A 27,295-nucleotide genomic window follows, 5' to 3' on the forward strand; every position below is an offset into this window, starting at 1 on the left:
TGGGCGTTTGGAATGTGTTGCCAGCAGAGGTGGTAGAGGCAGGCACTGTAGATTAATTTAAGATGAGTCTGGACAAATGCATGAGTAGGTGGGGAGCAGAGGGATACAGATGCTTAGGAATTGACTGACAGATTTAGACACTTGGATTGGCTCAGGCTTGGATGGCTGAAGGGCCTGTTCCTGGGCTGTAAATTTTCTTTGTTTATGCTTTGACTTTATTAACAAGCTTGTTATGTGACACCTCATCAAATTCCTTTTGGAAGCTGATGTACACCACATAATCATAAAAAAAACGGTCAAATTAATTAAACTCATTTCCTCTCAAAAGATCCATATACTTATTCTATTTAATGACATTTATCCAAGTGATTAATAATTCTACAGCTTATCATGCCTAAAAGCTTACCACAGAGTTAAATTGAGCCTGTTGTCTCTGGGCCGATTCAGGCAAATCAGTTGATACTAAGGCTTGGTAACCATTTGAAAATGGGCTGGGGCTTCAGCAACATATCTAGTCTACCAATGTATTGAATCAGTCATGTTAACAGTAAATGATTGTTGAATAAAAATTGCAGGCCTTGGCAAGATTTTAAAATTTCAGCAGGTCAGGCAGCATCCAAGGAGCAGGAAAATTGATGTTAGGAAGGGCTGATGAAGGGCTCCTGCCCAACCTGCTGTGCTTTTCCAGCACTAGATTAGATTAGATTACTTACAGTGTGCAAACAGGCCCTTTCGCCCAACAAGTCCACACCGACCCTCCGAAGAGCAACCCATCCAGACCCATTCCCCTACTTTTACCTCTTCACCTAACACTACGGGCAATTTAACACAGCCAATTCACCTAGCCTGCATATTTTTGGACTATGGGAGGAAACCGGAGCACCTGAAGGAAACCCATGCAGACACGGGGAGAATGTGCAAACTCCACACCAACAGTTGCCTGAGGCGGGAATTGAACCTGGGTCTCTGGCACTGTGAGGCAGCAGTGCTAACCACTGTGCCACCCTTTTTTTTAAAGAATATGACTCTAACTTATACTACTCTAATTTTGACTCTTATCTCCAGCATCTGCAGTACCCACTTTCACCAAAGATTTTAAAATTTGTTTGGAATAATCCCACATCTCCCTCAGTGCTTGAGTTGTATATTTTATTGCACTTAAGAGGAACAATAAAATGATTGATCTAAGACTCAACCCTTTAATTTTGCAATTTGCAAATTCTTACCCAACACTCTGCCTTCTATTAATTAGCCAATCCTCTATTCATGCTGATACATTATCTCCTAAACCGAACAATACCAGGTTATATTCCAACAGGTTTATTTGGAAACACTAGCTTTTGGAGTGCTGCTCCTTCATCACAACTACCTGATGAAGGAGCAGCGCTCCGAAAGCTAGTGTTTCCAAAAAAACCTGTTGGTCTATAACCTGCTGTTGTGTGATTTTTAACTTTGTACACCAGTCCAACACCAGTATCTCCAAATCATATCTTCTAAACGACAGGGTTTTATAAAATAACTTAATAAGTAGTATCATATCAAACGTCCTCTGGAAATCCAAATTTATTGCATTCAATTACATACAAATGTGTTACACTGCCATCTACCCTTTGATCCATCTTACTTGTTACCTGCTCAAAGAATTCTAATAAATTTGTCAAGCATAATGCTGACTGTGCTTGATCATATTATGTAATTCTAAATGCTCTGTGATTACATTTTTGGAACAGATGCCAACATTTTCCCAATAACAGATGTTAAGCTAACTGGCCTAAAGATACCTGTTTATTTTTGTCTGCTTCCTTTCTAGATAAAGGTGTTACTTTGGCAGTTTTCCATAATCTAAGGCTTCTTGGACTATGACCACCAGTATATCTGCTATCTCTGTGGCTAGTCCATTTAATATCCTAGGATGTACCCCACGAGGCTTAGTGTTTTGTCTGCTTGTTTGGGTTTGTTGCTGAGAAATCAGCAGACTGTATTCATTGGGTAGCCATTCTTTTTGAATATACGGTATAGGTGATTTTCCTTTGCTCTGTTTAGTTCCTCTGTGCTGCAGTGTGTGTTGGCTCATTGAAATAATGTTCTGATGCAGCTTCGTTTGTGGGTGTTGGGGATGATGGCATCTGTAGTTCAATATTTGGTCCGTATGTGTTGTTTTCCTGTAGACGCTGGTTTGAAGTTCCCCATTGGCTGTTCGCTCTACTGTGACATCGAGGAATGGCAGTTTGTTGTTGTTTTCCTCCTTTTTCGTGAATTTTATGCCAGTAAGGGTATTATTGATGGTCTTGAAGGTTTCCTCTAATTTGTTTTGTTCAGTGATGACAAAGGTGTCATCCATTTGTCGGACCCAAATCAACGTATTCAAAAAGAATAGGTACCCAAAGAAAACTTACAATGATATAAGATAGCAGCTGACTCTGATAAAGTGGGAAATTCACTTAACAGGATGACAGTGGATAAGCAATGGTAAATATTTAAAAAGCACATGCAACAATTGTTCAATCCTGTCTTTTTGAAAATTTATTCATTTTGTGGGATGTGGGTGTCACTGGCTGGCCAGCATTTATTGCCCGTTCCTAGTTGCACTTACGAAGGTAGTGGTGAGTGGCCTTCTTGAACCGCGATGGTCCATTTGCTGTGTGTTGACCCACAATGTCATTAGGGGGAATTCCAGGATTTTGTCCCAGCAACAATGAAGGAAGGGTGATTTATTTCCAAGTCAGGATGGTGAGTAGCTTGGAAGAGAACTTGAAGCTGGTGGTGTTCCCATAAATCTGCTGCCCATGTCCTTTCAGATGGAGATGGTCGTGGGTTTGGAAGGTGCTTTCTGAGGATCTTTCTTGAATTTCTGCTGTGCATCTTGCAGATAGCACACACTGCTGTGACTGAGCATCAATGATGAAGGAGGTGGATGCTTATGGATGCAGGGCCAATCAAGCGGGCTGCTTTGTCCTGGATCGTGTCAAGCTTCGAGTGTTTTTGGGACTGCATGCATCCACGCAAGTGGGAAGTATTCCATTACACTCCTGACTTGTGCCTTATCGACGGTGGACAAGTTTTGGCGATACTGGTGGTGAGTTATTCACCGCAGTATTCTGAGCCTCTGACCTGCTCTTATGGCCACTTCATTTATGTGGTGAGTCCAATTGAGTATCTATTCAATAATACCTCCCAGGATGTTGATTGTGGGGGGTTCAGTGATGGTAACACAATGAATATCAAAGGGCAGTGGTTTGATTATCTCTTATTGTGATGGTCATAGCCCGGCATGTGTGTGGCATGAATGTTATTTGCTACTTGTCCACCCAAGCATAGATATTGTCCAAATCCTGTGCATTTGGACACAGACGGCTTCAGTTTCTGAGGAGTCGTGAATAGTGTTGAACATTGCTCAATCATCGATGAACATCTCCACCTCCTACCTTTTGATGGAGGGAAGGTCATTGATGAAGCAGCTGAAGATGGTTGGGCCTAGGACACTACCCTGAGGAGCTCCTACAGAGATATCTTGGAGCCGAGATGACTGAGCTCCAACAACCACGACTACCTTCCTATGTGTCAGGTATGACTCTAAACACTGGAGAGTTTCCCCTGATACCCACTGATTCCAATTTTGCTAGGGCTCCGTGATGCCACAGTTGGTCAAATGCAGCTTGATATCAAGAACTGTGACTCTCAACTTGCCTCTGGAATTCCACTTTTTTGTCCATGTTTGAACCAAGGCTATAATGAGATCAGGAGCTGAGTGGCCCTGGTGGAACCCAAACTGGGCCTCATTGAGTTGTATAGGTGCTGCTCGATAGCACTGTTACTGACATCTTCCATCATTTTACTGATGATCAAGAGTAGACTGATGGGACGGTAATTGGCCGGGTTGGATTTGCCCTGCCTTTTATGTACAGGACAGATTTAGACAAATTTCCACATTGCCAGTGCTGTAACTGTACTGGAATAGCTTGGTTAGGGGAGCACCAAGTTCTGGAGCACAAGTCTTCAGTACTATTGCTGGAATGTTGTAAGGGTCTGTAGCCTTTGCAGTAAGCAGTGCCTCCAACTGTTTCTTGATATAACGTAGAGTGAACCGATTTGGCTGAAGACAGGCATCTCTAATGCTGGGGACCACTAGAAGAGGCTGAGATGGAGCATCCGCTCGGCATCTCTGGCTGAAGATTGGTGTAAAAAGCTTCAGTCTTATCTTTGTCTGGCACATAAATAAAATGGAAAAGGTAGTCTGATCATGGCTAACAAGGGAAATTAGGGATAAGATTAGAACCAAGGAAAGGCATACAAATCAGCCAAAAACGTGCAGCAGACCCGAGGACTGGGAGCTGTTTAGATTTCAGCAAAGGAGGACAAAGCAATTGATTCAGGAGTGGGGGAAGGAAAGTAAACTTGTGGGGAACATGCAAACAGATTATAAAAGTTTCCACTGGTATGTGAAGAGAAAAAGTTAAATGAAGACAAATGTTGCTGCCTTATCGTCAGAAACAGTGGGTTATAATGGTAAACAAAGAAACAGATGTATTTAGAAAGGAGGACCCAAATAACATCCCAAAAATGTTGAGAATGTAAGATCCAGTCAGCAGGAGGAAATGAAGAAATCAATATTAGTAGGTTAATTGATGGGATTAGACGTTGATAAATCCCCAGAATCCGATAATCTACATCTCAGAGAATTTAAGGAACTGATACCATCAATGGTGCACACATTGGTGATCATGTTTCAAGATTCTACCGACCATGGAACAGTTCCTATGACTGAAGGGTAACTAATGTGGCCCCACTATTTTAAAAAGGAGGTATAAGAAAACAGGGAATTATAGACTGGTTATCCTGACATCTCCAATGGGGAAAATGCTACAGTCCTTCATAAAAGATTTAAAGCAGAACACTTGGAAAACAATGAAATGATTGGACAGCATGTTTTGAGGATATAACTGGTAGAAATGATAAGGGGGAGCCAGTGGATGTAGTTTACTTAGGCTTTCAATATGGTCTCATATAAGAAACAATTAGTGTGTAAAATTAAAGAGTTTGGAATTGGTGTTTCTGTACTGACATGGATAGAGAACTGGTTGGCAGACAGAAAAACAAGGGTTATAGATAAAAACATCTTTTGCTGAGCGGCATGCTGTGACTAGTGGGCACAGCAACTTGGACCCCAATTATTCACAGTATACTTTACTGATTAGAACAGGGAACTAAATGTCATATCTCCAAGATGACACAAAGCTGAGTGGGAGGGTAAGCTGTGAGAAGGTTGCAGAGATGCTTCAGTGTGATTTGGCCATATAAGTGGTTAAAGCATGGCAGAAGCAGTATGATGTGGATAAACGTGAGGTTCCCATTTTGCCAGCAAAACAGGAAATCAATTATAATCTGAATGGCAATAGATTGGGAAATGGAGAGGTGCAACGAGATCTTGTTCACCAATCAGTCAAAGTATGCAGGTGCAGCAGGCGATGAAGGAAGCAGATGTTATGTTGGCCTTAAAAATGATAGGATTTGGATACAGGAGTGGGAATCTCTTACTGAAATTGTATAGGGCCTTGGTGAGGACATACAGAGACTAACTTGATGTTATCCTTAACTTCCCTAGTTTACGATGGTTGGTTTATCCCCTTCCTCAAATCCTTCTTTCTCACTGGAATAAAACTTTGCGTAAGACATGAAATATTAAACATCTACCATTTTTTTCTTAACCATCTTTGCTGCTGAACTCCGCTCTCAGTCCATTCCAGCTTGCTCATCCCTCATTCTTTTGTATTTACTACTATTCAAGCTGAGCATAGTTGTGTGAAATCCAAGTTCCTCCCTCTCAAACTGAATGTTGAATTCTATCATGTTATGGTCATTATTTCCTTGAGGATATTTTACTGGAGATAGTTACTGAACCTACCTCATTAAAAATCACCAGATCCAAAATTAGCTTGACCCCTGATTTGATCTACAACACACTGTTCTATGAAACTGTCCTGAATGTACTTTATGAATTCTTCCTTGTAGTTACCTTTGCCAATCTGACTATCCCAACCTACATGAAGATTAAAGTCAGCCATGATGATTATGTTACTGCTTTTTGCACATGCCCTCACTACCTTCTGTTTATTCTCTGTCCAGCTACAAGCTACTGTTAGGGGGCTTCAAATTATTCCTACTAGTGTCTTCATATTTTTATTTCTTATCTCTACCAATATGGAAATATAATAAAAGGCAGTAAAAGCTTCTGCAAATATATAAAAAAGGGTCTTGAAGCAGAAGGGTAGTGTTCCTACTTTTGGGCAGATGATCTGGGTTCAAGTTCCAGAACTGTGCCATAACATGTCTAAGCAGGTTGTTTAAAAATAAACAGTTATTAAAAAAAGACTATGTAGCTCAAGGAAATGATGACTTCTAAGATGGTGAGACTGAGGCATCAATAATGGAAAACAAGAAAATCGTGGAGGCTTTGAACAAGTATTGAAGCAAATCAAGAGGTAAAAGGAGGGAGGAATTAAATAATCAGATCACTAAAGAAAATATTATAGGAAAACTAAACCAAGGGATTAAAGTATACAAGATGATGAACAAAGAGGAACCAGCAAATGTCGCACATTCGGATTTCAAAGAAGCATTTCATAAGGTGTAACATAAAACATAAGGTAATAACTTATGGCTCTGGAATGAAAATTGATATGGATAGAGAATTGACTCACAGGGAACAGGGCCAGAATAAACATATCATTTTCAGATTTGTAAACTGCAACAAGAAAAGGGCCAAAGGGATCAGCTGGGGTCTTAACTATGATGATCTATATTAATGACTTGGATGAAGGGATCAACAAGTATCGTCGCCAAACCTGTCAACAATATCAACTAAGTTGGCAAGCAAGTCATGCAGATACAAACATTCTGCAAAAGGCAGATAAGTTAAGTGAAGGGAAAACGTGAGGCATAAAGTCTAGAAAATCAAAACATAATTTAAATAGAGACAGACGTGCAGGACCAAATACAAATGAAGACAGTATCCACGTCTCTGCCACTTAATATTGACTCAGGAACTCTCCTTATTGGAGTTTAGAAGAATGAAAGGTGATCTCATTGGTATATATAGGATTCTGAAGGGGCTTAACAGGATAAATGTTGAGAGGATGTTTCCCCTCATTGGAGAATCTAGGAACAGAGAGCGTATTACAGAATAAAGGGGTACTAATGTACCACTGCAATGTGGAGGCATTTCTTATCTCAGAAGGTTGAGAGTCTTTGGAACTCTTTGCCACAGGGAGTTCTAGTTGCAGAGCCTTTGTGTATATTTAAGGCTGAGATAGATAGATTCTTGTGAGCGTCACAAAGCTGGTTCCTTTCTTTTGTAAAAGCTGTTCCTTGTTTTTTGTCAGAGGGGTCGTAAACGCTCCCAGTGCCAATTCGACTGGTTTGGTACAGAGATTAAAGGGCATTGAGAGGCCTTTTTGTTTTTATGTAAATAGATGAGACTTCAGGCCAATGTTGTCATGTTTTAGAAGTGACCTGTATCATGGTCAGCTCTCTAGCTGAGCAGTTCAGTCCAGAACTAGTTAGGAGTTCAACAGTAAGCTCTATGGAAACTCTCTCTCTCTCTCTCTCTTTCTGCCCTTCTAACTTCAACCAGTAAGCATCTGTTCCATAGTTTTACCCTGTTTTAAGGGGGTTTGCTTATTGGGACTGTTGTGTATATTCCAAACAGCATAATTAAGTCTAGTTTGGATAGACTGAGCACTGTAGTTCTTTGTGTGTCATAGTGTAATTTTGTGAATAAATTACTGTCTGTCTGCTAGTAGTCAACCTAGAAAGCTTACTCTGGGTAATTCTCACTGTACACTTTCCAAAACAAATTGCAAAGTTACGGTCTGGGTTGCCTGCTCAAGGATGTTTTGAGTGGTCTGGCCTAGTGCATTACATGAGATATTCCAGATCAGCCATGTTCGTATCGAATGATATTGAATGGTCTCAAGGAGATGAATAGCCTACTCCTTATGGTCTTAATGTTCTGTAGCTGTAAAGCTGAGAAACTTAAGACCCCCACTTCTCTACTGAGGAAGGTTGAAGCAAATTCATATTTAATAACATGCTCCTTCTACTCACATTTTGACACCTTGACAAATTGCTGAATTGCCAGCTGATGAAACAATCAACAACAATCTAAATAAAACAACTGAAAAGGAATCTGTATTTTTGGGTTTGAGTTGATTATTTCCAAAATGAAGGCTGAGACCTTCAACACCTGCCATGCCAATAGCTTTGTTGCAAGCATAGATATCAACAAGGTGGTGGAAGTGCACAGGGTGCTCACGCTCAAAGATGACTTTCAGGCATTACTTTCTGGAGATTTCAGGCTGAGAGCCTCACTTGTGTTGGATTTGAAGGATCTGAGCAGTACATGACAAAGAGTAACTGGGGTCTGGATTTTGGGTACAAAAAATTGATCCACAAGAACATGTAATCAGGAACAGAGGATAGTGGGTTCTGTATAGCTGAATTGACTTTGTGAGCTCTGTTCAGCTGGGAGAAGGTACTGGAGCCAATTGTTGCTCAATGGAGTCGGGGAGCAGTGTCAGCACTGTGAAGCTGAACTGATGTTTGCTCAGTGCAGTGAAAGAATAGGAATTCTGCGAGTGAATAGATGCTGGATTTACGCACAATGGTGGGGTCTCAGAAGAGCCTGAGCAATTGCCACGTGAGCAATAGTTGGGCAACAGTTGGAGTCCTGTGCCGTGAAAACTCATTGCAGGCAGAAGAAGAAAAGGGCGTCCTGGTTGAGTTGTGGATCCTATTGATGGGAAAACCAAGATTAAATCTTGAAGAAGAGGAGCTGAAATCTCTCATAAGGAAGATCCAGTTGGCAACTCACAGAGCTCACTGGCATCTGGGTGGAAAACTTCTCTTGATTTTCTGCCGTTTGATGTGTGGTTTGTATTAGATCATGGTTTGCCTGTTATATTCTGTTTATCTCATATTAATGCTGGTTGTTAGAATATATGTAGATGGTATTAACTATCTTGGTATAGTCAAATTTATTTTCTTTATTTAATATAACGGAATCTTATGGCTTTATTCATTTAGTGAGTAACTGGAATTTCAAGCTCGTCTCCTTTATAAAGTTCCTGCTTCCTATCTGGATCATAACACACTCAAAATATTTTTAGGAAATAGATAGGTTTGAATAGGCATAGAGTCATAGAATTATTTAGTGTGGATACAAAGCCTTCAGCCTAACTCGACAATGGCGACTTGGTTTCCTTATCGGAACTAGTCCCATTTGCCCACATTTGGCACATATTCCTCTAAATCGTCCCTATTCAAGTATCTGTGGAATGTCTTTTACAGGTTGTTACTGTACCTGCATCTACCAATTCCTCTGGCAGTTCATTCCACATACAAACCAAGCTCTGAGAGAAAAAGTTGCCCCTCAGGTGCCTTTTAAATCAGAAAAGATCTTTGCTATTCACCTTATCTGTGTCTCTCATGATTTTATAAATCTCTTTAAGGTCATGCTCAACTTCCTACATCTAGTGAAAAAGTCACAGTCTATCCAGCTTCTCCTCATAAGTCAAACCCTCCATTCCCGCCAACATCCTGGTACATCTTTTCTGAACCCTCTCCAATTTAATCACACCCAGGGCAACTAGACTACACAGTATTTAACTGAAGTAATTCTTCGAATTTATGTTCACAGCAGTGCTGTGAAAAGCTAATATGTAATTTACAATAAAACAAAATACCTTTGTTTTGTGGAGCACTGCACTGCAAATCTTCCTGCAAAGCTTCCTGTTTTAGTTTTCCAGCCAGAAGTTTCTTTGCTTGGTTTCTCTGTTTCTCAGCTGCTCTCTTTGCTTCTAGTTTCTTTTGACGTGCTGATTTAACTGGTTCAGGCAGCATTCTGACTTCCCTGGGGAATGCTGTAAGCACTTGTATTGCTCCAGCTTTAATCTTCTCATTCTGATTCTCTTCACTACCATATTCATCAGTTGTTGACACCTTGTACAACGGAAGCACATGCAATTGTTCATCGTCTGGGGTCGTTCCTATCTTGCGATTGTCTTCTTTCGTTAATGTACAAACCTATGAATAATTATACCAAACCGTTAAGTACCTCACACATTGCTAAGTATACCTATAGAGATCAGAAACATTCCTTTGTTTGTTATCTAGCTTTTATAATTCAGATACACTAGCACAAATGTGCAATTTGAAATATAAACTGCTGAATACCTGTAATCTGACAGAAATGGAACTTGGTTTTCAACAAATTCTATACAGGTGCAGTTGCAAAATTTTCTGAATCAGGAAGAGGGTCATTTTTAAAACAATGTGTCTGATTTTATTTCAACATTAAATCAACGTGCAAAGTTGAATGCAATGGTGCCCATCACCTTGGTTCTCGCACTAAATTATTTAAGCGTTGATCTTTACAGTGTTGTGTAGTAGAACATCTGAATTTAAAATACAATGTTTGGAAAGACATCTTGAGAACAGTGAAACACCAGCAAGGACGGCTTAAAATACATAAAAAGCTGGAAAAGCAAACAGCCTGCTTCCCACATGATCATTTCTATTTTTAATGGGAATGTGCAGAGTGAAAATGAACATATATTCCAAAGGTAGCTTCCTAAATTTGATATTAGAATCTGGCTACCTGATTTGTATAGAGTTTGAACATTTGGAGGCTGAATGAAATGAATAATGGTCAGATCCAAAAGTGTCTTTCCAGCACTGCTTGTGGCACAAGGAGGACCAGAGGTGCTTCGTATCAGCCATGACCCTGGCCACATTGTTAATTGTGATTGACAAGTCATCAATCTGAAACTTTTAACTCTGTTTATCTTTCTAGAGATACTATCTAAACTAGTGAATGTTATAATATCTGCCTTTAATATTTAAATAAATCCTGATATTCTCCCCTTCTCCCTTACAAAGTGTCTCCCTTCAGGAGTGAAACTCTATGCAGTACCAAGCATTGGCAGCATGTGGCAGTGTTGCATCGTGAAGGTGTACACTATACTATACAATATCATTTTAACACATCCTGTGAGGAAAATGCTAAATCTAAACATGGCTCAGCATTTATTTACATGCTTGCACCTTTATTTTCAAATATCACCTTTAGATCTGTTCTTCTGAAGGGAACTGTCACCTTTCTAAATATCACAGACAGCAGTAACACATTTAATAAACATACAGGCACCAAAAGAACAGTTTCGAATGTAATTTATTTTCATTCAGTTGTGTGTGAAATGTTCATTTTGTGATGCATGTCAAGCAGTGAAAATGGTCAATGCTTCTAAAGTTGAGCTTTTAGAACTGCCTTACATTTCAGAGGAATGTCAGAACCGAAAACACGAACAAAGTCTTGGTTTCTGCTGAAATAATAATTTGAGGTTTATTTAATTAATGTTAAAATTCTTGAGCAAAGAGTTGAGATGGTCTAAACTCATTTGACATTGCAACTCTTACAGCCAACAGATCTCTTGTTCCATAGTTTGCAGTTCGATTTGGACTTGGATCCAAGAAATGAAAGGTCTGTATCTAACCCATTGCACTTTGAAGTTTTCCTGAAGGCAGTTATTTGACCAAACAATAGTTTAAAAATAAAAAAAATTTGAATGCAACATGATTTGGAAAATATGGGATTCTTGGTTTTGTTTGAGGCACGAAACTGCACAAATATTGATTTCATACAAAGTATTAGCTTACATACCACAGTACACCCATTGTACATATTATGCTGATCTTTGTGAGCATGGGCACAGAAGTCCATACATGCAGTTACACCAGAAAATGGTTTTCCTTCTTTTTTCCCAAGTCTGCAGTCGGGGGCTATTTGTTCATTTGTCACCTGTAGAGGTAATGAATAGTGTACTTAATTAGTTTTGTTTTAATCACGTTTGGATGCATGTTTTAGAGATCAGTGATTTGCAGTTATCTTGTAATCATTATGTTTCACATTATTTATTAAAGATGAATGATCTCAAAGAACTGGAGATTTTTGCAATTCTACTAATGAACTGCAAATTAACTGTTATAAGGAAACAGAGTCCCTGCATTTAAATCTGTATTTGTGATCTGAATGCTCCAATGCAATTCAAAACCAATTACGAAGTGCCGTGACTAGTATACTGGGATGACCAGTTTGTATGCAGCAAGGTATTGGTGGGGTACACTAAGCACCCAGGGAGCTGCAACCCAGTTCTCAGAAAAGTGATAATGGCTGCAACTGAGAAAACAAGGGTTTACTCGAACAGATGGCACTTAAAACTTATTTTGTATTAAAGTGATGTATCAGGTTGGAATACTGTGTGCGCTAAAATCTCCGTGTCGATCTTGACCTTGTATACTTCTTACTATTAAGGAGAAATGCTATGGCTCAGCCCGTTCTGAAAAGGCACAAACCACCAGTCTTGTGCAATATCGTCAACTCTACTGAAGATTAGTTCCCCTGGAAGTCAATCCATTTTCAGAATTAACGAATGCATCTCTGTTATATTTGCCTTTTTACCCCACTTAGCTTTCTGACAGTTTTTTTATGTCATTCTTGTGCAGCAAAATATTCCTCTCAAGCAACTGTGTTAAAGTATAATTCATGGCAGTGTTAAATGATGTCTCACATACTTTATTGGATTCATGGTTAAATCTGACCAAGATTTTTCTTAGTTCACAAGCCAGTTGCTTTAGAAAGTTCAAATCTTTTTTCTCCCCCCAAGTGCTATACCTCTGCAAAACATTGTTACACTTTGAGTAGCAATTTTTCTCAGCAGATTCGTGACCATTGATTCATTTTTTTTTTCCAAATTTATTGTCCTAGCGTCATAGATTCAAATAATGAGAGTTTTTTTTCAAACTTAATTCACGTGAAGCAGGTGTGGTCAATGAGGGTTGTTCATCCATAGTTGCCTTTGAGAAGTTTGTGGTGAGCTCCCTTCTTGAACCATTGCAATCAACTGTGTGTAGGTAAAGGTCTTGAGAAGATTTGTCACTCAGGCTGCAGATGACGTCATTGATTTGTTTGATGATCCAGTCTGTTTTTCTGCAAACATTTCATCACCTTGCTAGGTGACATGATCAGTGCATCTTTAATAAGGTGTTGGTGGTCTGTTCCACTTGGTATTTATACATCACTGTTTGTTGGTACTTGCGATTCTGTATCCGAGTGGTTTGTATATGAGATCCAGTTCAATGTGTCTATTGATTGAGTTCCGATTGAAGTGACAGGCTTCAAGGAATTCTCTGATATGTCTCTGGTTTGCTTGTGCTTAGATGGTTACATCGTCCCAGGTGAATTTGTGTCCTTTGTTGTCTGTGTGGTTAGAAATGAGAGTGCTGGATGTGGCAAGCTGATGTTCATGCATTAAATGGTCAGTTTTCTTCCTGTTTGTCCTATGTAGTGTTTTTCAGCCTTTACAGGGTATCTTGTAGATAACATTCATCCTGTTGGATGTGGGAGTCGGGTCTTCAACCTTTGTGAGGAACTGGTGGAAAGTGTTTACTGGTTTGTGGGTCACTAAGATTCCCAGGGGTCTGAGTTGTCAGTGAGTTAGCTCTGATATGTCTTTGATGTAGGTATCCCACAATGCCATTTGGGAGGGAATTACAGGACTTTGAACCAGCAACACTGAAGGAACAATGATATATTTCCAAGTCAGAATGGTGAGACCTGGTAGGTAGTGGTGTTCTTGTGTATTTGCTACCCTTGTTCTTCTAGATGGTCATGATCATTGGTTTGGAAGGCACATCTAACGAGCTTTGGTGAACTTTGTAGTATGTCTTGAAAAAAATACTCAGTGACAGTAGTGGAGGGAATAGATACTTATGGATGTAGTGCCAATCAAGCTGGCTGCTTTCTCTGGATGGTATTAAGCTTTTTGAGTGTTGTTAGAGCTCCACTCATCCAAGCAATAGGGAGTGTTCCATCAGACTCCTAACTTGTGCCTTGTAGATGGTGAACAGGCTTTGGGGCGGAAGGATGTGAATGACTCATTGCAGGATTCCTAACCTTTGACATGCTCTTGTTGCCACAGTTCCTGTATAGCTCGTCCAGTTCAGTTTCTGGTCAATGGTAACCGTAGAATGATGATAACACATGCTCCCGTGACATTAATTCCATTAAGTATGAAGGGATGATAGTTCATCTCTCCTAGTAAATATAATCATTGTCTGAAATTAGTATGATATGAATGTTACTTGGCATTTGTCAGCCCAAACATGGATATTGTCCAAATCCCACTGCATTTGGATATTGACTGCTTCCGTGTCTGAGGAATCATGAATAGTGCTGAACACTGTGTAATCATTTCCAAACATTCCCACATTTGATCTTTTGATGGATGCCAAGTTCATTGGTAAAGCAGTCCAAGACATTAGGGCCAAGGACAATATCCTGTGAAACTTGTGCATGAATGTCTCGCATCTTAGATGACCCATCTTCCAAAAACTACAACCATCTTTCTTTGAGCCAAGCATGACTCCAACCAGTGAAGAGTTTTCCCTTTGATTCTCATTTTGCTCGGGCTCTTTGATGCCACACGCACTCAGAAATTAATATCAAGGGCAGCAATTCTCGCCTCATCACTGGAATTTGGCTCTTTTGACCAAGGTTGAACCAAGGTTCAAATGATGTCCGGAGGTAGATGGTCTTGGCAGAACCCAAACTGAGTGTCAGTGAGCAGGTTATTGTGAAGCAAATGCATTTGATAGCACTGATGACACCTTCCATCATATCACTCATGATCTCGAGTAGATTAATGGGACAGTAATTAGTCATGTTTGATTTGTCCTGCATTTTGTGTACTGGACAACATGGGCAATTTTCACACTATCAGGGAGATGCCAGTGTTGTAAGCTGCACGAGAAGAGCTTGGCTAAGGGTGCGGCAAGTTACGGAGCACACATGTTCATTATTATTGCATAAATGTTGTTCAGGCTCATAACCTTGGCAGTAGCCACAGCTTCCAAACATTTCTTCATTTCGCATGGTTGAATGGAATTGACTGAACACTAACATTTGTGATGCTGGTGAATTATGGAAGAAGCCAATATGAATCATCTACTTGGTATTACCAACTGAAGACTGTTGCAAATGATTTAGCTTTATGTTTTGCTGGGATCATCCATTATTGAGGATGGGGATATTTGTGGTGTTACCTCCTCCAGTAAGTTGATTAATTGTCTGCCAACAGTCAAGACTGAATGTGGCAGGGCTGCAGATTTTAAATCAAATTTATTGGTAGTGGATTCCCTTATATTGTTTATCACCTGCTCTCTATGCTTTTTGACATGCAAAAAGTCCTGTATTGTAGATTTACCAGGTTGACACCTCATTTTTAAGTATGCCTGCTGCTGTTCTTGGCTTGCCGTCCTGCACTCTTCATTGAACCAGCCCGATGCCTCGGCTTGATGGTAACCGTAGAGTAGTAGCATGGAGAAGAGGTGAAATATGATGGATTATGAGATTGTGGGTTGTGTAGAAGTACAATGCTGATACTGCTGATGGCCAACACTGCCTCATGAATACCAGTCTTGACGTGCTAGATCTGTTCAAAGTGTTTCCCATTTAGTATGGTGATACACAATGTACACAACAAGTATACTCAATGTGAACACAAAACATTATCAACTTCATCACTGACTGTACAGTGTTCACTTCTAGTGATACTGCCATAGATCAAGCATCTGCAGCAGGCATATTAATGAGAAAAAGGTCAACTGTGTTTTTAATCTCTTGTTATTCTTTCACCACCTGTCACAGTCCCAGTCTGGTAGGTATCATTCAGGATTGGACCAGCTTGATCATTGATGCTGCTGATACATTCTTGCTCGAGGACATTGAAGTCCTTCACTCAAAATACATTTTGTGCCCATGCCATCCTCAATGTTTCTTCCAAGTGGTGTGCAACCTTGAGGAGTATTGAATCATCAGCTGAGGGTGAGGTGCTGTGAAATATCATAATGAGTAGGTGGTTTCCCAGCGTGTGCATGAGCTGATATTACAAGACTTCATGGGGTGCCAAAACAATGTTTAAAATTCCCAAGGCAAATCCCTTGCAACTGTGTACTATTATGCCACCAACTTTGCTGGTCGGACAGGACATATCCAGGGATAAGGATGGTGTCATCTGACACCTTGTCAATAAAATACTATTCAGGCTGTTGCTTGACTCGTTTGTGAGACAGCTCTTGTAGTTTTGGTTCTAGTCCCCAAATGTTGCAGAGGAAAACAGCACAGGATGAATTTGGCCATTGTCATTTTCGGAGGCTTTGTTGATGCTAAAGTGGTCCATCCAGTTTCATTCCATTTTTGTTTTGGCCCGTACATGACATGGGTTGTTGGTGTTACTAGACTAGTATTCGAGAGACCCAGGAAATATTCTGGGGATCCACCTCAATTCATACCATTTTATGAAGTCTGGAATTAAAAGTCCAATTCCCATGAAAGCCATCTGATTCACTAATGTCCTTTAGAGAAAGAAATCTGCTTAATTTGATTCCAAACACAATCAAGTCCACACTTGATTTGATTCCAAACACACTCTTAACTGTCCTCTATTATGGCAAGTAAGGTATCCGTACCACCTGGCATCAATTTAGGCACTGAAAATGATAACAGCAAACTCAGCGTTGTTAACCCTGCAAAGTCCTCCTTACTAACATCTGAGAATTTGTGCCAAAACTGGAAAACCCTGTCTCACAGATATGTGGAATTGTGTGAAACAGACAGTTGCATGATGGGAAAACTGGCCAACTCCTGATTGTAACACAACACAAGTTAAAACTATAACAAAGGTCAAAGTATTGCAAACTTCAGCAGGATTTGAAGTAGGCTAAGTCCACATAAATTTTTAACCTTGCTAAATCTCGGCAGAGCTTGATTCGGCTGGCTCCACATAAATTCTGGGATACTGACTAATGTTATGGCATGGAGTTAAACCCCTCTGCTAATTTAAACCCGACACACAGAAAAGATTTACTCTGTGCTATAATCTGTGAAAATTTGAGAGGCAAAGACCTGTCCCAAAAGTCACTATTTAAAGTAAAAATGAACAACTTTAATTTTTAAAGTCTAGCAGAGAATAATTGACTAACAGCTGTTGACAACTCATTTATCCAAACCTATCTTTTACCTTCCCCTCTACAATATTGGTTCGATAAAACCCCCAATTAAGATATACCAAAAAATTCAAATTTCAAAACCAGCCAGCTGTCGAATCTTCTTTTTGCATCTTCCTCCGTCATCTTTTCTTCTTAGGGATTTCTGTTTTAGAGGTCATTGATAGATAAAGGTACTTTAAGAGAGTATTCTCTGGTAAGTGTGCGTATATTGGCAGCTTGGCTCCCCAACTGTTCAGTTTTTCCGTGTCTTATACCCCAAAGCATTGGATCATTTCATTGGTTTTAATATTGTCACAATACTAAATTCAAACTTGATTGGAGGTTGTCATCTTGGGGCTTAGTTAAAACTGGCTGAATGTGAATTTATTTTTTTTGTCTCACTGTAACCCAGGTATTGCTAGCTGCTAGACCAAATGTTACATTGTAAATTCTCCAGCACTCTGTGTGCTTACAAAGTCCTTCATAATACCCCTTACACCTTCATAATACCCCTTACACCTTCATAATACTAAGCCCAAATCTGAGCCTCCAACAAGGACAAGATTATGAGACGTATGTGGTACGTTTTGGGAAGTCAATATGACAAACCTCGGAAGTAATAGTGTAGATCATAATTCAATGTACCGGCCTAATGGATGACTAACCTCTAGTGATAGTTATTGATAGGTATTGATAATTTTGAAGTACAAGGATTTATGCTTTTCTCTCTGTAATTGTAAACTTGTGAGAGAGACTCAGACCTGTAATCAACTCACTTTTCCATGTTCAGCCACTCTGCATGCAGTTTCCTTGTTAATAAAGACCGATTATTTTGCCAGACCAAGTTTTGTTGAATTTTTGTTGAGTTTGTTTCGCTCTCAGTCCCATAGCTAGTTTTAATCCATTTCTACATTTGGTGCTGTGAGCAGGGTTTGAACCTCGTGGGGAAACCCTATTGGATTTCAAATCCATTTCTACAGATAGTCATGCAACAGTCGTACACAATTTGAAGGGAGTTGCCCGAGGAGTAACCATTGTTGACTCAAGACCTCATGAAGTATCACGGCATCAGCTGAAACGTGGCCAAGGAAACATCCAGCTGTTTATCAGACTGAACCAACCCCCAAATCCCTGATGAGACAATACTCCCCCATAATGAACATCAAGAAAGCAGTGGAGGGTGGCAATGGTGCAGAAGGTACTCTGGCTGGGCGACATCTATCCATGAGTGCAGCACAATAGTGAAAATAACTGTATTGAGGCTGGTGCCCCATCACCAAGTCACCCTCGACTCCCACAGCTACCTAGACTACACCTCCTCCCACCCTGCCCCCTGTAAAAAGGCCATCCCATATTCCCAATTGCTTCGTCTCCGCCGTATCTGCTCCCAGGAGAACCAGTTCCAAAACCGTACAACCCAGATGGCCTCCTTCTTCAAGGACCGCAATTTCCCCCCAGACATGGTCGACGATGCCCTCCACCGCATCTCTTCCACTTCCCGCTCCTCCGCCCTTGAGCCCCGCCCCTCCAACCGCCACCAGGACAGAACCCCACTGGTCCTCACCTACCACCCCATCAACCTCCATGTACAGCGTATCATTCGCCGTCATTTCCGCCACCTCCAAACGGACCCCACCACCAGGGATATATTTCCCTTCCCTCCCCTATCAGCGTTCCAAAAAGACCACTCCCTCCGTGACTCCCTCGTCAGGTCCACACCCCCCACCAACCCAACCTCCACTCCCGGCACCTTCCCCTGCAACTGCAAGAAATGCAAAACTTGCGCCCACACCTCCCCCCTTACTTCCCTCCAAGGCCCCAAGGGACACTTCCATATCCGCCACAAATTCACCTGCACCTCCACACAAATCATCTATTGCATCCGCTGCACCTGATGTGGCCTCCTCTATATTGGGGAGACAGGCTGCCTACTTGCGGAACGTTTCAGAGAACACCTCTGGGACACCCGGACCAACCAACCCAACCACCCCGTAGCTCAACACTTCAACGTTCGCTGCTCGTTGGATGCTGCCTGAACTGCTGTGCTCTTCCAGCACCACTAATCCAGTATTTGGTTTTCAGCATCTGCAGTCATTGTTTTGACCCACTTCAACTCCCCCTCCCACTCCACCAAGGACATGCAGGTCCTTGAACTCCTCCATCGCCAGACCATAGCAACACGACGGTTGGAGGAAGAGCGCCTCATCTTCCGCCTAGGAACCCTCCAACCACAAGGGATGAACTCCGATTTCTCCAGTTTCATTTCCCCTTCCCCCACCTTGTTTCAGTCAAATCCCTCGAACTCAGCACCGCCTTCCTAACCTACAATCTTCTTCCTGACCTCTCCGCCCCCACCCCACTCCGGCCGATCACCCTCACCTTGACCTCCTTCCACCAATCGCATTTCCGACGGCCCTCCCCCAAGTCCCTCCTCCCTACCTTTTATCTTAGCCTGCTGGACACACTTTCCTCATTCCTGAAGAAGGGCTTATGCCCGAAACGTCGATTCTCCTGTTCCTTGGATGCTCCCTGACCTGCTGCGCTTTTCCAGCAACACATTTTCAGCTTTTTACCCTTCATTTATACACAAACAGTCCTTGACTTCAATACTGCCTCTTCAGAATCCATTCCCTGAATGTCAGCATCTCTAACTCTTCTCTTTTTATTTTTTTTTACCTGAGTGGGCAGTGACAAGCAGTGCCCTTCACATCAAAGGGCAATGCTGTGTGAAGCGATATTTTTACTCTTCTCTTTTTAATCTATCAGCCAGGGCACCCTGATTGGACAAGATTAACAGGCCCAATCAGGGAACTCATTCTATGAGATCCAGCTGGCTTTACCTTATTACAATCACTACACCATTTCCCCTCAGAGTCCGAGGACATAGGCCGATCTTTATTCTTGGAGAGCCTCACGGGCATTTTTGTACCAGGTTAGGTTCTTTCAACTTGGTGTCTGATACAGTCGGCTTGGGAGCTTGCCTCTTGCATCAGAAGCACTTTGGTAGAATTTCACACTCCTTTTCTAACAGCAAAGGTATTGAAGCAGCTACATCTGTCATGTCCACCTCAGATTCTGAGGACTTGTCAATGTTTGACGGATACAGGGCTCTGGCAGCTTTTCCAAATGACCCAAGGGTCAGAGCATGTTTTGTTCCTTCACCATTTGTAAATCAGCACTTCCATATGGTCCACAAGCTTGTTCACGACTATTGCACCTACCCAAACCTCACACATTACTGGTCCCGATCTGGCGTTGACCATACCTCCTTACCCATTTTCGTGATTCTTACACCAAACTGTCTCAAACCATCTGTCTCACTTGGCAGAGTTTTGTGTCCAGCCTGTGGCATTTCTGATACCATTTCACCACCAACCCACCCACCCAAAACCCCCCCTGCCATCAGACTTAATCTGGTATGGAGTATTCTACCACATAAGTAACTCTGCTGATGTTATCCCTATAGTTGCATATAGGATAGTCCTGTAATGAATTAAGAACTGTGATTAAAAACAGAAATTGCTGGAAAAGCTGAGCAGGTCTGGCAGCATTTGTGGAGAGAAATCGGAATTGACGTTTCGGGTTGAGTGACTCTTCCTTCTGAGAAAGGGTTACTTGACAAAAACGTTAACTCTGATTTCTCTCCACAAATGCTGCTAGACCCGCTGAGCTTTTCCAGCAATTTCCATTTTTGTTTCTGATTTCAATTTTTATTGAAGAACTGTGACATCTTGGTATCTAGCTTGTTTCTCCAAGCCAGCCTTCAAAGTTTGGACTGCTCTTTCTGACAGGCCATTGGTAATGGGTGCTTTTTTTTTCTTTATTCATTTACAGGACAAGGTCATCATTGATCTGTAATCGCCCAGAGGGCAGTTATGAGTCAATCACGTTGCTGTGGGTCTGGGCTCACACATAGGAAATGAGTGAACGAGATGGGTTTTCCTGACAATGGATTCATGGTCATCGTCAGACTCCTAATTCCAGATATTTTTATTGAATTTAAATTCCACCATCTGCCGTCACAGGATTCGAACCTGGGTGCCCAAGCATTATCAGGGTCTCTGGGTTGACAGTCCAGTGATAAGACCACTAGGCCATCACCTCCCCATGGAGATATGTCCTTATACGTTGAATCCCATTCAACTTTAGGAAGTAACCAAATTTCCTGATGCTAAACAATATCCCACTATCTGTGACCACCACTTCCAGGACTTTGTGTGTTGGAAAAGATGCGCACAGTTTTTCTATCATGGTACCCACGTTTGATGGATGGACCTATGCATGTCCAACCACTTCAAATCTACAAGGAAAAAGAACACTGAATCCATGAAAGGACCTGCACAGTCGATGGGCAACCAAATCCAAGTTTACCCAAATTTCCCATGGATATGTGTGTGTGTGTGTGTGTGTGTGTGTGTGTGTGTGGGGTGGGGGAGAGAATGTGTGGAGGCTGTTGGCAATAATTTTTGTCCTTGTTGGCACTCTGGGCACTGCCCCAATGCAACACTATCTGACACCAGGCCAGGCTGCTACACTCTAGTGGAATTCAGCCAGTATTTTGACAATGTCCTTTGTTCGGGGCAATCACTCTTGCTCCCCATAACAATATGCTGCCCTCCACTGGGAGCTGGTTTAGTTGTGATGGCCCTTTGGTTTCCTCCATCACCACCCACTGTTTCAATTTTGACAGGACGAGATCTTTCTGCGTTTGAAGTCCGATATTGTCACCGGTGACTGTGACGTCACCAGTGGCCTTTCTGCTAATGAGAAGCAGTTCAATGTATCTGTATTCGCGAGTCGACGTCCAGGATGGTGTTATAACTTGTAATTGTAAGCACTTAGTATGAGAGACCACTGCTGAATGTCACCCAAAACTATGGGTAGCACTGCCTTATTCTCTTTAAACAGATCGAGGCGGGGTTTGTGGTTTGTTATTATCACAAAATTTCATCCAAAAAGGTATTGGTGGAACTTTTGACTCCATATATGACCACCAATCCTTCTTTCTCCATCAGAGCATAATTATACTCTGCATTAGCTGAAGTCCTGAATGCTATTGGGTGTTCCTCTCCATTCGGTCACTCATACCATCCTGATGCTTACGGGGAGGCATCACATGTCAATACCAGATCTTTTGTGGGATTACAATGTGCCAACACCCAAGATAATAACTGTTTCTTTACTTCAGCGAAAGCTTGGCCTCGTCTGACTATTTCCAGGGCTGATCCATTTTTCAGAGTTGATGCAAAGGTACCAGGATGCAGGCCAAGTTAAGTACGAACATCCCATAATAATTTACCAGCTCAAGAAATGATAGGCATGCGAGCTGGAGCACCTTTCATCACCTTCACTTTATCTTTCAACAGATGAGAATACGTTCTAAGTGAGGTTATGCACTCAAGTGTTGTGCCCCAAACTCGGTCGGACTGACAAGAGTGTCTCTTTCCAACGGAATATCCTGCATCTCATCTGCTTCATTGCTGCATTTTTCAATGATAAAGTCAGTTGTAGCACCTGTTTGAAGTCCAGTTGAGCTTCAACTAGGAAGCATTTTTGCATAGTCACATTATTACTCCCACAGACCAAATGGTCTTGAAACATCTCATTTAGGGTTAAACCAAAATTTCCTGCTTCTGCCAGTAATCTTAACCTGGTCAAAAAGCCTGATATGGATCTCCCTGGTTCTCAATTTGCTGAGTGAAAACGAAAGCGTCTCAGCATTAGAAGCAGCTTGGGAGATCATAGTATTCTTTAACTATGTCCATTAATCCTTGAAAGGTTTGGTATCTGGTGCTTCAGGAAAAGTTATGCTCCTAATAACAGAAAATGCTGCAGCTCTACATATTGTCAGGAGAATTACTTGTTGCTTTTCATCTGCCACAATGTCAGTTGTCCGGACAAAATACAGCATTCTTTCCACGTGTTGGGCCGAGTCCGCAACAGCAGGGTTAAACAAGTCAAACTTCCCAAATAAAGGCAGAATGTAAGAAATGCTTATTACCCCAAGTCAAAGATGACTGTCGTGAATGAGTTTCCTCAGGAATGTGCTTTACTCTTGTCACCAATGAAATAACCCCACAGAGACTGGTATCCAGTCACCAAGTCACCCTTTGTTTACACATGAACAGTCTTTGACTCTAGTGCTGCTTCTTCAGCTCCCAGAATGTCAGCATTTCTGACACTATTCAAACAAGGCTGACCTTGTCACAGTCAAAAGAGCAGTGTCACTATGAACTATGCTGGGGGAGTCCTAAAAGGTGGAACTGATAGAATCTATCTGAAGCAAGTGATGAGGGAACCAACAGGAAGGAAGAACAAAACTGACCTTATCCTCACCAATCTGTCAGCAGCTGATATGTTTGTCCAGGACAGTGTCAGGAGGAGTGACTGCTGCACAGTCTTTACAGAAACAAAGGCCTATCTTAACATTAAGGAAAACCTCCATCGTCTTGAATGGCACCGTGCTGAGGGTACATTTGAACAGATTTAGAAACTCAAAATTCAGCATCCATGAGGCAGGGTTAGCCAATATCAACAGCAAAATTGTATTTAAACACAATCTTCAACTTCACAGGTGAGCACATTCCCCATTCTACCATTGCTTTTAAGCCAGGAAATCAACTCTGGTTCAATGAGAAGTGCAGAAGGGCATACTAAGAGCAGCACGAGGCATGTCTAAAAATGAGGTGTCAACCTGGTCAAGCTACAACACAGGATTCCTTGTGTTGCCTTGCAGCACAGCAACAAATGATCACACAATTAACGGATCAGATTGAATCACTGCAGTCCTACCACATTAAATGGTGAATGATGATCAACAATTAAATTCACTGGACAAGGAGGCTCCACAAATAGCCCCATTCTCAATGATGGGGGAGCCAAAGACATCAGTACAAAAGAAAAGGCTAAAGCACTTGCAACAATCTTCAGAAGAAATTGTCAAATGGATGATTCCTCCTTGCTTCGTAGCGTCTCAGGTGCCAATCTTGATTCCATTCAATTCATTCCACATGATATGAAGAAATGGGTGAAGGCACTTGATATTGCAAGGACAAGAGAACCCAGTAACTTAAGGCAATAATCCTGAAAACGTGTGCTACACAACTTGCCTCAGCCTTAGCCAGAATATTCCAGGACAACTACAACAGTGGCATTTAACCAACAATGTGGAACATTGCCAGGTACGCCCTGTATACAAAAGCAGGACAAATTCAACCTGGCCAATTATTGTAAAATTATGGTGTCATCAACTGTGCAAACAAGCAGAATCTGCTTAGCAATAAATAACCTGCTCCCTGACACTCGCTTTGGGTTCCACCAGAGCTTCTCTGCTCCTGACCTCATTACAACCTTGGCACGAACACGGACAAAAGAACTAAAATCTGGAGAAGAGGTGAGAGTGACTGTCCTTGAAATCAAGGCTGATTTGACTAAATGTTGCACCGAGAAACCCGAACAAAACTAGAGTCAATGGTGATGAGGGGTAAACATTCTGTTAGTTGGAGTCCTGAGGAGGCTAAGGGAAGATGTTTGTGGTCATTAGAGGTCAGTCATCTCAGTTGCAGGCATAATTATTATAGTGCAGAAGGAAGCCATTTATCTCACTGTGTCTTTGGTAGCTCTCTTGAGTATTTTGACTTGGTGCCAATTTCCTGTCTTTTCCATGTCACCTTGCACATTGTTTCTATTTAAAGCATTATCCACTCAGCCCTTGAGTTGCTAATTTGAATTGCCTCTACCACACTTCAGGCAGTGTATTCCGTACCCTAAAATTTGCTGCAGTAAGTAGTTATTCAAACCTCACATCTGCGTTTCTTTTTGGAAAACATATCCATACCCTCTTGTTCTCTGAGCAGCTTACAAGTGGCAATAGGTTGTCCCTATCCACTCTGTCCAGATCCCAAATAATTTTGAAAACTTATATCGCATTTCTTCTTAGCCTTCTCCTTTACAAGGTAAGCAGGCCTAACTTCTCCAATTTTTCCTCATAACTGGAGTGTCTCATGCCTGGAATCGTTCTTATAGACCTCTCCTGCACTCTCTCTACTGCATTCACTTGTTGCCAAAATTGTGGCACACAGAACAGTATGTGGTCCCAAGAACTGTACACAATACTCCAATGTTTTATGTAAGTCAAATTGGACCCAAAAATCTTGAGGCATATTAGGACAATTGCCAAGTTTGGTCCAACACCTACATTTTGAGGCATGTATTCAAAGAGAAGTGAGAAGTAAAGAGTTGGAGAGACATCAGTCTGATGTCTGGAGCCGAGGTAGCTGAATGCCCAAGCATTCATTCTTCAACAGGAAAGATGAATAACAACACATGCCAGGTTTGGAATAGTGAAAGTTAAAGGGTTGGAAGAACTGACAGACATCGTAATTTGAGATCACGTATGAAAATTTAAAATTCGAATCGCTGGACTCGCAACCAGCGCTGGCCAGAAGCACGAGATGGATGGGTGAATGAGAGTGGGCTGCAAAGATTTTGATTTTGTCTGCAGGAAGCCATATTTCATGTAACAGTCACTTAGCATATAGCACTGTCGCGTCTGCAGAACGTTGAAATAATTATTTTTAGGTATTGGTTGAAGAATAATTATCTGTCAGGATACCAGCATAAACTTGGGACTTTTCAGAGAGCTTCTGACTTTGAGGGTGGCATTATTGAACCACAATGACATGCAATTTAAATTTCCCACTCTGGTTCATATTTTGCATGGAGGTGAGGGGAGAAAGGGGAACTAGTGCATGCACATTGGAGTTTAGTAGAATAAGAGGTGATCTCATTCAAACACCCAAATTTCTTCAGGCTCAATAAGGAAGGAAGGATAAAATTAAAATACAACAGATTCTGGAGATCTGGTCAAAAGTGCGAAGAAGGGAAAACTAATTTTAGGAAATTGTTTTCACTATCTGAAAAGGTGGTGAAAGCATTTGCAACACTAACTTTTCAAAAAGTAGATATTTGGCTCTGTGGCACGGTGGTGGTTTTCCTACCTTTGAGCCAGGCTGCCCAGGTTCAAACAAGGAAAGCATCATGGAGCTTTTGGTTTTCTGAGCTCACTGAATGTTGAAAAGCTTTTTACAGAAATATTAATTGCTGAAGTATATTGTAACTGATCTATAAACAGTTATCATAGATGGTTATAGAGTGCAACCATAATTTATTTTACAGTGAAATATTTCCAGTTGTCACTAAGTTAACTGTTTGGCCTCATGACGACTAGATAGTTTGTTCCAGAGGTGTGTCGTAACATCCTCGAACAGATTAATTTGAAAATATCTTCAAAAAATCAGTCCACAAATTACGTACAACAACAAGGGACAAGCTGGCGGTTTAGACCAATTACAACACTTCTCTTCAAAGAATCTGCATAGAGTGTGGAGTTTAAATTGGTTTAATGACCCGCATGAAATATAGCAAGAATCTACAACTTTAATATCAATCTTGGAACCATGTGAAGTTTTGGATCTTGAACACAAGACTATGGCAAGAGAAGATCTGAGAATAGCATTCCTGATCTTATAGCAAGCCACAGCAAACATCATAATGTGTGTTGCATGTCTTACAATAAAAATAATAAATGAAGCAGAGATTAAAACTGCAGCAGTGATGACTTAACTGTTCTTTTCAAATAGATGATCCATCTTGGCTACAATCACAGGTGCCAATAAAGTGAAGAGATGTTGGCTGCCTTTTAAGTGATTTAATGACCATGGCATCAAAGAAACATTGCAGATATTGCTGGCTGCACAGCTTACTGATCAAACATGTTCTTGCCATAAATTTCAATCCCCCCCACATCCATGTGAGCAGATGTGCACAGATGTACATGACTGTAAGCCTGATTTCAAAGACTATATTTTAATGATGAGATATTTGTCAACTCATTACAGTTATACATCAGCTACATTGTGAAAATATTAATGAAGAAACAACTTTGTGGCATGATGCAAAACTGTCAATATAAGTTGAAGCAGCAAAGGACAGAGGTGAGGGGTTTGTCATATGAAGAGAGATTTAACAGTTTAGGCTTGTACTGTCTGGAATTGAGATGAGGAGATATTACTTTTCTCAAAGGATCATGAGTCCATGGAATTCAACACTCCATAGTGCAATGGACACTAGGTCAGTGAATATATTTGAGGAGATAGATTTTTACTTTGCAGCAGTTAAAGGGTGGTGGGTAGTG

At 41.2% G+C, this 27,295-nt stretch overlaps 1 protein-coding gene across 7 annotated transcripts in view; it reads right to left on the bottom strand.

Moving 5' to 3' along the window:
* tet3 (tet methylcytosine dioxygenase 3) overlaps positions 1-27,295 on the bottom strand; it is a 380,734-nt gene that overhangs the window by 16,742 nt on the left and 336,697 nt on the right. For all 7 annotated transcript variants that reach the window (XM_072554173.1, XM_072554174.1, XM_072554176.1 and 4 more), the window contains 2 exons: positions 11,717-11,854; positions 9,741-10,080 (listed from right to left, as the gene is read on the bottom strand). In XM_072554173.1, the coding sequence (XP_072410274.1) occupies positions 9,741-10,080; positions 11,717-11,854 (478 nt within the window). The remainder of the gene's footprint in view (positions 1-9,740; positions 10,081-11,716; positions 11,855-27,295) is intronic.

This window comes from Chiloscyllium punctatum, chromosome 35, assembly GCF_047496795.1.
Source record: "Chiloscyllium punctatum isolate Juve2018m chromosome 35, sChiPun1.3, whole genome shotgun sequence".
Taxonomy (NCBI): domain Eukaryota; kingdom Metazoa; phylum Chordata; class Chondrichthyes; order Orectolobiformes; family Hemiscylliidae; genus Chiloscyllium; species Chiloscyllium punctatum.